This window comes from Nothoprocta perdicaria, unplaced genomic scaffold (assembly GCF_003342845.1).
Source record: "Nothoprocta perdicaria isolate Ctin4 unplaced genomic scaffold, notPer1 scaffold_301, whole genome shotgun sequence".
In the NCBI taxonomy this organism is placed as follows: Eukaryota; Metazoa; Chordata; class Aves; order Tinamiformes; family Tinamidae; genus Nothoprocta; species Nothoprocta perdicaria.
Window position 1 is genome coordinate 538,447 of NW_020455535.1, and position 13,486 is coordinate 551,932.

A 13,486-nucleotide genomic window follows, 5' to 3' on the forward strand; every position below is an offset into this window, starting at 1 on the left:
CACGGGTCTGGCTACCACCGTGCTGAGTTCAAGACACCAGCTGATTTTCCGATGTACACAAATTTACACGCGCTGCCTTCAACAATATGAATTGATGTTAGGAATGGAAGACTCAATTATATTTTATTGTTATATTTAACAAGAAAGGCATAATATAAATTAGTAGAATATGTGTAAACTCGGTTTAATAACTATGAGAAGAAAGATTCTTTCCTCCTCCCGCACGTGGGATTTATAGCCTGGTGCAATGTAATCATGTTTATGTGAGCGCCAGCATAATAAACCGCAGGAATTCACACTGCAGTGAGTGATAACGTAGATGTAAGGCTAATGATATTCAGCCCCACGCCTGAAACGCTGAACATAACCTTGTAATTTGTGTGGCAGAGACAATAGAGGGAGATTGTTTTGTTCTGGGGCGGTTTTGTAAGTGAAGGACACTAACCAAAGACTTAAACAAAACAAAATGGGCTAACACCCTTGAAAGCAGTCGCTTATAGCCCTTATCTTCTGTTTTCCATGCACATTAAGAGTATGATCCCAATAATTCCTGTGATGTCCCTGCCGAGACCTTCTAGCCCTTGCAGGGCAGCACGAACGGGTGCTCCCGCAGGCTGCCGTGCGATCCAAGCCGTGTTCCTGCTTCCTTGCACTGCCTTGCACAGCATTCGAAGTGTGCAGGGCTCTGGGTTAAGCAATCAGCAGCTCCCTTGGCTTCCTCAAGCCCCTGCCTCAAAAACAGCCCCTCGCTCGGGTTTTGAAGGTTGAGCCTCTCCACTGGGTCACAGGATCTGTCTTTTTCGGGGGATACAACCACATGCAATTGAGATGTTGGGCACAAAATGTCATTTTGGTGTTGATAGCTAAGCTCAACATCTCCCCATGTGCCCTGCACTGCTTCCCCAGCAGCGACCTACGTTGCAGAGGGAGGATATTCAGCCTGGATTTCAACTTAAGCACTCCCTACACCCCCAGGGCAAATTAGAGCACGGTGTTGGGTTTTTGATTGAGGGTAGGCAAGAGGAGAATTATAGGAGAGTCCTTGTTTAAACATCTGCCAGAAATGTGAAGGGCTTTTGAGTGAGATCCTGCTCTTTCTTGCTCTTTCTTCTCTGAAATCCATCTCACAGCCCCACTGGAGTTAGGCAGAGCTGCTTGTTTGTCTGTCATACTGCAATAAAATGCCTTGCATGTGTCCTTTCTGAAAAATAAACACACAAAGGATATTCCAAATTAAAAAAAAAAAAAAAGGAAAAGAAAAAAAAAAAGATTCCAAATAAACAATTCCTATCTTAGAACAGCTCCATCTCCCTTGGTTATATATTCTTGGTCTCACCCCAGGGAGTTCTTCCAATTGCTGCTAATATGCACTGGACTTAAACATTATGTCTTCTGCTAAGAGTGAGGTTCTTTAATGCAGCCCACCTTATGGTCACAGGGAAGGCCTGGCTGATGCTGGGCAGTGGAGCATTTGGTACTTTGCTTTGCAGAAGCTCGGTGACAAAAAGAATTACTTGATCTTTGCAGGTCGGTTTACTCAATGTCAGGATTTTCTCCTGACGTGGCTCGCAGACGAGGTGATAATCTGGTATCTGAAGGCAAACATATAGAATGGATTTTAGTGATCCCATGGAGCGTTTCCCAGGCAACTGGAGCATCTTCCTACCTAACGGGGCTCAGGGATTGCCCGGCCCGGGTTCCGTTTGTGCCAGCAGAGACTGTCACCAGCAGAAAGATGCTGCTATTTTTTGTCAGGTTACAGAAGTGAGTGAGTTTTGGACTAGTTTTGGAATTTTCTTCTTGAATTTGAGTGATTCTGGTGCTGGCCAGAATAAAGAATAGTTGACTGCTCCGGTTAGAGAGATCCATGGCCCTGCTCAGCCTGCCACCGAAGATGAAGTGGATGCAGCTTTAGTGAGCAGTGTGCGACCCAGTGCTCAGCGCCCACACGCGTCAGATGAACCTAAAACATACCCCTTTCTCAAGAGAACTGTTGTCACATAGGAGAAAAAAAAGTAAAACTGAAAAATTGGGAAAAGGAGAACCAGAAGATTACGTCGTACTGGGGGAAAACAGTAGAAATATTCTGTTCTTTTATTATATTTATTTCTGCAGAAAATTGAACTGCCATAGGAAGCAGAGTTGGGAGCACAAAGACTGCATGGATGCTGTGTTCTCCTTGTCAAAACCTTTCCCCATCCCCTGCTAATGCTGTGTCGAATCCCACCGGATTCGACAGGGCAATGGGAGAGGTTGTAGGGCAGAAATTGGCCCTGGGGAATTCGGAGTTACCGGGTGCTGCATTTCGTATCCCTGACATTTGAATCAGAAATATTAAGCTTGCAGACGGTGATCCGTGGGGACTGCGAAGCAACTGAAGTGGTTGAAGAGCAGAGTGTGTAATTTGGCGTTCAGAATTCACATGTTACCTCTGAGAAGTGCATTGTGTAACCACGGGAGCACCGAACCGTGAGACGTTGCTATGATTTGGGAACTCTTTGCATTGCGTCTCCAGGTTACATCTTGGATGCTCCGTTAGCGGTGTTTGAGCTGGCTTGATGCACCCACAACTGCCGTGGTACCTTTGCCTGCAGTGGAGACCTGCCCTATGGGATGAGCTTCAGCACCTCCCCGGAGTGTTGTCCTACCCTCATACGAGACACTTGCAATGAGCTGAACTAGCGTATTTTTAGCTCTTGTCCTGCTGGTTTAGGTGACACTGATATTAGAAATTTGGCAAAGAGTAGCATTATAGGGTTTTTTGAGTTTTGAGGGGCGTCTAATACGTAACATGGTCTTGTGGTGGTAGAGAGCCAGGGAACTTGGTGAGCTTTGCTTTCCAAAGCTCACGTGCTCAGAGGCCCTTCGGGACCACGTGCACGGTGCATGTGTCGCTTTCCATAAAGGAGAACTTCCAACTAGCACAAATTCAGCCCACAGATCCGCTTCTCACCAGTGGCAATGCTCAGGGCACCTCTCTGCTGAAGTGTGCATGGAAAGCAAGCCAGAAGTGCACAGTGTGTTGGGGTTTCCTTTGTGGAGTTTGAGGAAAAGTTCACTTTCTCCAGGCACGCTGTTCTGGAAAAATGGATTCTTGCAGGAAATCTTCTCAAACCCGTAAAGGAAATGCACTCCAAGCCCCTCTACCAGACTGCAGTGGTTGAGACTCATTTAGTCCTTATTGGGAAGTGTAATATTGAAGTCTGTGTATATTTGTGATGGGAATTGGGTTTAAAAGCATGAACTTTTGCTGCTTGAATTAAAACCCTCTGTCAGCAGGGAGGCTCTTTGAAAAGACAAAGAAGGATTTTTTTTGGAAGGCTTTTTGTAGGCTGCGGCTTTGTTTGGGCAATACAGCGTCCAACTAAATCGAGATGGTGGTTTCCAGGTGGTGCGAGTCCAGCAGCAGTTCCTGTGAGCCTGGGGCAAGGAAACCCTGCAGTAAATAGTAGGGAATATCCATTGCCCCCTCCAGGTCTCCTTAGCTGGTGAGATGCACAGCTTAGTAAAGAGCCTGAAGATGCTGACATTAAGAGGGGCATTCAGAGCATAAAGGCTGCAAAACAGATCAGATTAGTAGGTTAAGCCCTAATACAAGTGATATAAAGCAAGCAGGGAAGCAGGAACGACTTGTCATAGAGTCGCAGCCTGTGCTAAAGCAGCGAGGAAAGTTGAGTCAGCGGAGACAGCTTTTCAGAGAGGAAAAACACAAGTTCTGGCCTTTGGCATCGACCTTTCTTGGAGAAAGCCTTTCAGAAGGGCTGGGGACATGAGGGGAAGTGGGGCTCTGTAGCATCTGTGCAGGCAAAAGGCACGTCAGCCTGAGCACTGAGCTGCAAGACGGCAACGCAAGCCCTGTCCTACACTAGGGCTTTTATCCAACGACAGGAGGCATCAAACCGTGGTCCCTGCTGCCATTGCCTTCGTTAAGAAAGGTACCACGGCTTGTGGATGCCGGGACGTGCTGCCCCCTCCCTTCTGCTTTTGGGCTCAGAGCAAGGCAGGGAAATGGCTGGATTTTCTGTTTGCTCCAGTCAAGTTTTCAAGTGCAGATATGGGTGCAGTGTGGGACTTGCTCCAGGGTTCAGCGGCTCTTTGTTTTCTATCAAGGAGGTCACTTTTATCAAGGGGGTCTTTGCTTCTTTGTGGAGGAGGATGCCAAACAGAATGCCATCTCCTTGTTGAAGTGATACGGACAAGTGGAAAGAAAATAGCAGTGAGTTAGAGAACAGAGCAGGTGGGGTGGATGGAAAATGCTTTGAGCACTGAAGATAAGGGGTGTCCTCTCATCAGCCTGTTTGGGAGGTGATGGGCCACCCCTGATTTGTGATCTGCACATTTTCTCATAATTCTGCACCAAAGCAGAGGCCCCTTGGTTGTTTTCGTTGTGTCTGCTGAAGCCAACAGAATGGGACTGTCCGTGGAGGAAATGATGCGGGTGACAGATGTTGTGTATTCAAGCGGCCTTGCATTTCATCCTGGTCGTTCTTGGCTCTCTTCTCATCTTTACTTCATGCTGAGAACATTGAGGTCCTTGTTCCGTATGACCAGCAATTAGGTTGCAGCTTGGACAGGTGTCTTTATAGCTCAGGGCTGACATCTTCTCTTAGGCAGCAGCCTCCGGTGAGATGTCTTTGAGACATTTCAGAAGGCAGAAATTCCATGGACACACACAAATCAGCACAGCAGAAATGTTAATTACTGCCACATCTCAGTTGCTGAGTCTGTCCTTAATGGGTTGAGTAAGTTTTGCTGCTGTGAGGTTCTTTAATTTTCATTTCTAGATAAATTATCAAATGACTTTAACATTTGGTGGTTGTGCATACAAAATGATGAGAGGGGTTTTTTTTCCTTTCTTATACTTCTTTTCTGAAGACATGCTGAGGAATCAGACAAAATTTAGTATCATTTATAAATCTGAAATATTTTCTGCCAGGGTAAAATTTTTTTTTTTGCCAAAAGAGTTATCCTTGTCATTTCCAGCAGAACTTAACACGGAACTGGTGTCAGCAGAAAGATATTTGTGCAATTCACAAAAGGACTGCAAGATACCATGCACCAAAGTCCATACCAGCAGCATGGGGATTGTCAGACCTGTCTGAAGAAACTCATCCTTCATCTGCCCACATAATCTCTGTGTACTTAAACTGTAACTGGGAAAAATAGGAACAGAATTACAGATTATAATGCAGACTTCAAAATGCCGAGGATATCAATAATGACACTTGCTTTGGAATCAGTCTGAGGGCAGGATGCACTAAGTGTGACTCCAAAGCTAATTTCTTCTGCAATAGCTATGCTGGGGCTGCCCTTCTCAGACCAGCTGGAGGAGCTGGACTATGCTCTAGTGTAAGGAACATCATCTGTGTGTCCATAAATTGGACGCCCTGGTCCTGATGAATTCCAGCACCGTTTGCTGTTTGCACCTTTCCTCATTCCCAAAGCTCTCAAAGCTTTGAGGAATGCTTGGGTCAGAGCAGAATCAGACCAGAACATCAATGTGCCCTCGCCTTTTAAGGCCTCTTTGATTTCCCTTTTCTCCTCGTTGATCAAAGCTGCACACAGAGGTGTGTGGCTGGAGTCTCTCCTGTTGATAGTTGAACTCTATGATATTCTAAGATATGGAAAACTGTTCCGTGGGTCTTTAAGGTGATGCCTGGAGTGTGCCAGCTTAGTGCAGGAGCAGACCCTGTTTGGGGATAGTTCTGCAGAGGCAAGTGCCGTGAAATGCAGCGAAACTCATCGGGGATCCTGGGCTTGTACACACTTTATCATATCTGCTCATTGGTTATATGCTCTTTGTCATATCTGCTCATTGCTGCTCTTGGTAAATCTTGCCTGGGCTGTTTCAGGTGGACATTGGTTCTTCACAGCTCCCCTGGGGAGGACTCAGCATCCTTCCTGCCCCCAGCTTCCAATGGACATCTCCATGCTCCTGTAATTAGTCAGAGTGTGGCATGACCTTATTCTTTTTAACCAAAGCTGAAGGGATTACAAAAATTCCCAGGAGCAGGACGCATGGAAATGGCAGGGCCTGGGGCTACTTCTCAGCTCCTTGGTGCCTCGCTGGACAAGATCTGCTCAGCTGCACAAGCGCGAGGTTCTCTTTCCTTCCCTTGCTGACAGTGAGAAAACAGCAATAACAACCTAAGGGAAAACCCTGTTTTGCTGCGTTCTGCTTCCCCAGCCTCCCCGCAACTTGCTGGCATTTCCTATTATCACTGAGTCGGGAGCAGATTTCTAGCCCGCAAGGATGATTAATTTCCGTTTTGCACCTCGCTATGATCCCCAAGCAAACCGAGCCGCCTGCGATTCTAGATTCCCAAGCGAGCTTGAAAAGCTCTGCCCTCCGAGCAGAGTTTCCAGGTGGCAAAGAAGGAAGGCAAAGAAAGAAGGTGGCAAGCAGGAGGAAGGACACCCTTGTTGTTGGACAAGTTGCTGTCGCTAATTTACACCCCCAAAATGCATTTTTTTTTGTGGGTGCTGGGAATGTTTATCACGCTTATTAATGGTTCCTGTGAACCTTGCCTGCGACTGGGGCCTCGCACGGGGGCTCTCCAGGCAGAAGAGAGGACAGAAATGTCAATTGCCACTTGTCCCTGTTTCCTCTAAACCTGAAGTGGGAATATCTGGAATGCATCTCCATCTCAGCATACACCTTATGCATACAAATACAGTTGTGTAGGTTGAAGTGCGTCTAGAAAAGCTAGGAAAAAATCTATTCAAACAAGGAGATGAAAGGTGATGTATTTGAGTCCTCCTTCTGTTGTGATAGAAAGTAACTAATTTTACGGTGTTTCTGTGTTTTTTTAGAAGTGTACAAATCGGGATGTACATATCGGTACAGTAATGTCTCAATAACACCCGTCAGCATTACTAAAATTTGTGTCTGCCTCATAGAAGAGCAGTTTGTGGCAAAAACTTTTCGGAATGTGGATTTTTCTTTGAAATTTTACAAGAAAAAGAAAACACATTACTTGCCTTTTCCCCATGACAGTAAGATCCTGAGGACAGCAGTTTGTCATAGGTGACATTTGTGCCTTTTAAGCAGGAACTCTAAGCAAGTTAAACAATTTTATTCTAGATAAAGTCATCATAAGAAGCTAGACGATAAAAACAATTTTCATAGACTATTTCATCAAACAGGAAGGGTAGTTTGGTCATGCATCTGCTTGTCTACGAACAAAAATCCCATGAAACCTGCACAATTTCAACGAGTCCTCCACAGGAAAAAGAAAATTATGGTAGCTATTAAAAGGTGAGAGAGACAGACATTACGTAATTGCGTCAGTCTCAAAAATAATTCCAAATCCTGAGGAAGTGTTAAAAATAGGTCATATTGTGATCATTTATAACACAGGCATGAATGAAATACAGAGAAACTCTCAGATTAACTATAGATTTCTTCCTCCTATTCAGACCAGCTGCTATTGATTTTCCAAAGGGTGCAGGAGACTCGTTGTCCCATGGGTCTCCCCCTTTCCCACCTGCCATATGAAGTACTTGGACAAGTATATTTGCTAGTTTTGCTGTGATTGCCACCAAAGTTAATGGGGGACCAGAGACGTGGCAGGCAGAGGTATAAGTCTGGCCCAGCTCCTTGGTTTTTCCAATGAGCTGTTCTCCTGCATCTCTTGCCTGGCCTCTACAGCCTGCAAAACACTCCTCCAAAGGATGCAATAGAAGTGGGAGGAGGAAGTGCTGACCAGACATGAAGGAAAGTCATGCAATTTGAATTTATTAATAATAATGCCAAAAAACAAGTTAATGTAGCAAAGACTGTGCAGAAAGTGGGTGGTACTGCCCCGTGTAGAACCTGCATATCCTGAACTTCAGGAGGCTCCTCTCATCCCTCGTCTTTCAGAAAGAATGTTCTGTGAAGGTTAATTTTGTATTAAAATGGAGTTAACGAAAGGCAGATACAATGGAAACCAGTGCTAAACGTTGCTCGAGCAGAATCCAGCCCAAAGTGCTTTCCTTTGTACCAGAAACATCGAGCTAATCCGCTTATCTGCTGGAGTTGGAGGTTGCGTGTGTGTTGGGACAGGATGTTCAATTCCAATGAAAGGATTTTCTCTCTGAATAGAAGGACACATACTGAATATGCAAATAGTCAAATGTTCTTCTGACAGTTTTTATAAATGCATTGGTTACCACAGTGTTCAAATTAGCCTAATTTCATCTTGAATTTCTATAGCTCTGTTGGTCCTGAAGGATCCTGAAGTACTGCAGCAGCAACTGCAAACATGTACATTTTAGGAGTCCTTTGAGACTCCCTGCATTCTATCAAACCCTGACACGACCAATACCACTTTGTACAGCAATGAAGAACGTTCAGCCATGATATTGGCTCAACTGGTGACTTTTTCTCTAAAAGGGACAAAGGATCTTAAATGCCACTGTGATTCTTCAGGCCTCATCCAAAGACCTCATGGTGTTCAGCTTCCTGGACTTAATTGCAGCTACATCAAGAAGCTCAATGTCAAAGTCAGAATTGCCCTAATTTATAGCAGCTCCCGAATCTTCCAGGGCTCGGAAAGCGATTCCTTCCAGAGTCCCCATAACTTGACTTAAATGGAGTCACCTTGAGTTTTGACAGTGGAAAGAAGTCGAGCACAAGCTGTCCACATGACCCAGCAGCTTTGCATCATAATGTAGTAATATATGTAATTATAATAGTATGTTTTATAGATATGCATGTAGGTATGTATGTATATGACCGACAGTTACATATGCATGTATACATATATATATAAAATAAGTTTTCTGAGGAACTATCCCTTCTAATTGCATTTTGACTGTTTTTCCCTTGCAGCCAGGCTTTGTAGGGTGTTCATAAGATATACTGTAAAAGTGGCGACATTTTTGAAATGTGTTTTTGGACTCTTTAGACCTTTGACCATATCTGTGCAGATGATACAGCCTGAGCAGCCAACCCACTGGAGAGACATTTTAATGGGACGTTTTAAACGAAATCAATTGGTGATTTTGTGATGGCAGCTGAATGTGCCTGCTTGCCATTTTCCCTGTTTAACAAGAATAAAAGGCCAAACACGGACCAATTAGTCATAATGAAATCAGCTTTGATGACATTTTCACTCCTGAACTCTGGTATAAAATGGTCATCCAAGGAGGAGCTGAAGGGACATGTGAGGAGTTTGGTAGTACAACTGCACATGCATTGCTGCACTCCTGAGCAAAAAATGATCAGGTAAAGATGTGTCCGTGGGCTATTGTACATATATACTTACAGTTTTGCATCTCTTCGTTTTAAATATAAACTGATTTCTGTTTTTTCCTTGAAGTCTATGCAGATTAAACCTTGTTTTCATTCTTTGGATCTCAGCAACATTCATGTGCTCGAGTTACCCAGTTGTCCCTTCCCTGGTAAGTCCTACTCCCTTTTTACTTGAAGATTTGATATTTCATTGCTCTTACCTAGATATTTTGTTAGATTAATATTTTTAATGAATCATAAGAAGCTCATTAAAACTATGAGATAAATATTATTATCTAGTTTTCCTGGAATATAACTCTTATTTACCTTTAATTGCTAATAAAACATGCAAACGTCTAAAACAATCAAGTGAGAAATCCACTGAATATTTAATTTATAATGTGGGGAGCTCTTGCGGAAGTTCAAGTGTTCTATGGAAAGGAGAAAAACACCAGCCATCCATTTCAGCATCGTTCTTGGCTATCTGAAATAGGCACAATAGTCTAGGTATGGCTCTGAGATTAATTCACTGCTGTCATCTAGTTTGTATACAGCACAACTAAACAGATTAACCATTTTTATTATGTGTATAGCTAAAGGAGAAGAACACAGAAGAGCTGTTGTTTTCTCATATGAGATTATGAAAAAGTATTCCCTAGGATCAAATATGAGTTTGATTGAACCATGAAAGGGAGCTGAACAGTCTGTAAAATAGAAGCAGCCAGATTATTTAAAGAAAAGAGTACTAATATTCTTCCAGGGTCTGGTCTCGAGCAAATTACTGTGACAGGGAGTCGGGCAGAGGATATAGGGATCCAGGACCTTGCAAACACGCTCCGCTCCCGGGAGCATCCCAGCCGGGCTCATGGCACTGACAACGTAATGGGGAAAATGAGCTTAATTATTTAGCATAAATCACTGCCTTGCCCAGAGATATAACACATACATTAGCCTACTTATTCAAGAGCATAAATCCCGGCCCAGGCTGCAAGGAAACTTCCCTGTTTCCTGCAGGAAGTATTTCTTCATGTCAGGGAGAAACCTCACTTTGGAGGAAACAATCCAGCAAGTGGGAAAATAAAAATAAGGCTGCGTGGGTAGGGACTTGAGCAGAGCCGTTAGTAAAAATATTAATATAAGCAATAGCAAGCTGAATTATAGCTCATCTTAGCGAGGCATGCTGTAAATGCCCCTTAGGCCAGCTTGTAAATCGTGGTGGGATAAAAGACGCACCTAACAACTATAGATATGTCAGGAAACATTTTAGTTTGTATTTAATGTTATTTTAAATGCAATTTGAATTTGTGCAGTTTTTATGTAGTTTGTGCCTTTCTGTAACATCAAGCTAGAAGGAGCATAAACATAATGCTTTATGGATTTTAGTCTTTTTGCAAATCCACCCGTATTTTGTCATTATTAACTTCAGTCATAACTACTACAATTACTCACCGTAACTGGTAGAAATCCTTCTCCCCCGGATTTCTGCTTTGCAGATACTTCCATTTTCTGTGACCTGTCACTGAGACGAGATGATTTCATGAGTGCAACCGGGTGCAGTTGTGCTGTTAACCAAAACCTCTCCTTGTACATCAGTAAACTTGGGGGACCTGTGTTACCTGCCACAGCAGCTCAATCTCATGGGAAACAGCTCCTGAAGTAACAGTAACAGCAGCTATGTTTTATATCACAAACGTAGCAGTTACGTTTTCTGTAAAGCTACGAAAAAAAAAAACGTGTGATTGTGAATGCAATGAACCCCTAGGAAATATTAGGTCAGCCTTATCGTTCCAGGCATAAATTGTTTTTGTGTTTCTGCTTTGCCTTTTATAGTGAACAAGTCCTGGCAAATTAAAATTTTATTTTTTTGATTTTTTTTTTTTCTTCAGAGGAGTAATCCTTTTTATTTGAATTGCCAGCTCTATGGGAAATCTGATTACTGCCTCATGCTGCTGAATAGCTGCTTAGCTAAGGTGGACAGGAGCAAAGAGCGGCCTTTCCTGAAGCCTTACCCGGAGCCACCTTTCAACAAGAGGTCCTTTCGCAACGGTGTCGGATCAGGAATTAAAAAAACTTCCTTTCGAAGAGCAAAGTCATAAATAAGTGTTTGAAACCCAAGTCTTAATTTTAGCACTTGATGTTTAATTCTGCGCTTAAAATAATTTCTTTTTTTTTTTTTTTTATGATAAAAATGGTGGGAACAAATATTTGAGTGTCTTCATCCTGCACCCAGATGTTTGCTGCGAAGATTGCAAGCCAAGTGAAGCTGATGGCAATGTCAGAGCTGGCTTTAGCTCCTGAGTTAGAGCATTGGGAAATTTTGCACCAGAATACATGTTTTCCTTTGGTTAATTCCCCTTATTTTTTCCATTAAAAAAAAAAAACTTTAAAAAAGTCATTTGGTTTGTAGATTTGTAAATCTTTTCTGCAGGAAAGGTCACCTGCAGAGTTGCATTTGTGTGAATTTTGCCTTGCGGCCGTCTCCTCTCATAGTGGTGTAGCGAGCTGTAAGTGTTGGCATGGAGGTGGTGCAAAGTGTCCACGCGATGCATTTTGAGTTTGAAGCAACAATAAACCAGTGCATGGAGCCTTTCTGATATTTCCCTACTCAGTGTCAAGTTCTTGCAGCAGTTCTTGTTGCTGAGCCTCAGGTAGGACCAGGGGACCTGGTGCCCCAGCATCTAGGTCACTTATTCCCACAGCTCTTGTTCAGGTGACACCTCATGACCTTTAGAAATTGAGATCTTTAGAAATCTTTAAGGAAAATGGTGGGTAATTATTATTCTTATACAGTTTGATTTGCACAATTCAGTTTGACTTGTGTAATTTCCATGCAAAAGGGACCCCTTTCTGCACAAACAGCTGTGTTTCTGCCTTGGCTATCTATGAAAAACTCAGTTATCTGCAAGCCAACAAAACCACACATGCAGCTTTAAAAATTGCAAGAATTCTTTGCATTTATTTTGCAGATAGATAACCAAATCTTGCAGTGAAGGGTAGAGAGCCTCTATCCTGCTTGCACAGATCTCCATCCCCTTTTTAAAAATCTGGGCTTCAAGGAAAACCCCCTTATTTACGATTTGCCTTAAGAAATCTCTGCACATACAAAAAAAATCTTGCTAGAAGGCAACCAAGCCCCACAAATCTTGCACTCCCTTCAATTGCATAGAGCCAAACAGTAAAATGTAGGTTATCCGACTGGATTGCAGCCGTGGTCCTGGCATCCACGACCTGATCTGGTCCCCACCGCACACTGGGAGCCCACACTGCTGCTGCCACCACCCTCACAAAATGCTCTTTCCCAACGTTAAGTCTGCCTTTATTTTGGAAAGAATAAAGTATTATCATCTCAGTGATCTCTTGCAGCAAATAAGGATCCGAGGATGCCATTGCTAACTTTTTAACACTAACTTTTATGTTTATGTTTTTTTTAACACTAACTTTTATGCTGATGGAAACATGACATAGGGCTTCTTTTTCAGTTCAAAGAGGAAAATATGAAAATCAATAGAAATGCTGGCTTGTAGCATTGTTAATATGCTTCCATAAATTTCTTTCCAGAGAGTGGAGACCCATTACCCTGTGAAAAGGCATGTTGTTGGCTTCCTTTTCTGTTTTTTCTTAGCTAAATTAAGAGAAATAGAAAAGTTGGACATGTTTAGGGAGCAAGAGGAGGAATTTTGGCCCAGGTCCCTTTGTCTAGGGACTGAGGAGCGGGTCTGGAAGCCGGGGATGCCCAAATGCAGCTCGGCTATGGATGTAGTTCAGTATGTGACCATAGGTGGGTTTCTTTACATCTACTCAATTATTTCTCCAGCCGTCAAACATGAATCTATGTTTATCAGGCCATCTCCAATCAGCAGCGTCACAACTGGTTGATTCTTGGAGGTTTTTGAAGCTAACAAGGTGTTGGTGGTGAGCAGCAGAAGGGTGGTCTCCACCAAAGGGCACAGGGGAAGATGTGAGCTCTGCTCCTGCAGCACTTTTGGTACCAGCCCTGGCTTTGGCCCCCATCACCTGCCCACAAGCCCATGTTCCTGCCGAGCGAGCCCTGCCTTCCAGCGAGGCACCCAGCGCAGGAAAAGCACAAATCCGACAGAACACGAGCCAGTCTGCATGAAGACAGCTGCAGGAATATTGTTTTATTCCTTCTTCACCAGTTATTGGCAAGGAAGAGAAATAGATAACCTGATGTAATAGCATCTAATTTACCCGTGAGATTGAAAATTAGTCGTCGTAATGAAATACCGATACCTAGTTTTCTGATTACCA

General features: G+C 43.4%; 1 protein-coding gene across 1 annotated transcript; it reads left to right on the forward strand.

Moving 5' to 3' along the window:
• The first annotated feature begins 6,829 nt into the window (after positions 1 to 6,829).
• NPS (neuropeptide S) lies at positions 6,830 to 11,313 on the forward strand. The gene is made up of 4 exons (XM_026042436.1): positions 6,830 to 6,841; positions 8,463 to 8,485; positions 9,303 to 9,387; positions 11,104 to 11,313. The coding sequence occupies exons 1-4, from the start codon at positions 6,830 to 6,832 to the stop codon at positions 11,311 to 11,313; spliced, it is 330 nt and encodes a 109-aa protein (XP_025898221.1).
• The last annotated feature ends 2,173 nt before the right edge of the window (positions 11,314 to 13,486 follow it).

What these genes read in the sequence shown, in the direction of transcription:
- NPS (XM_026042436.1), top strand. An exon ending in CATCAAGAAGCTCAATGTCA is followed by an intron (nt 8,486 to 9,302) that starts AAGTCAGAATTG and finishes GTTTTTTCCTTG; the next exon opens with AAGTCTATGCAGATTAAACC. An exon ending in ACCCAGTTGTCCCTTCCCTG is followed by an intron (nt 9,388 to 11,103) that starts GTAAGTCCTACT and finishes TTTTTTCTTCAG; the next exon opens with AGGAGTAATCCTTTTTATTT.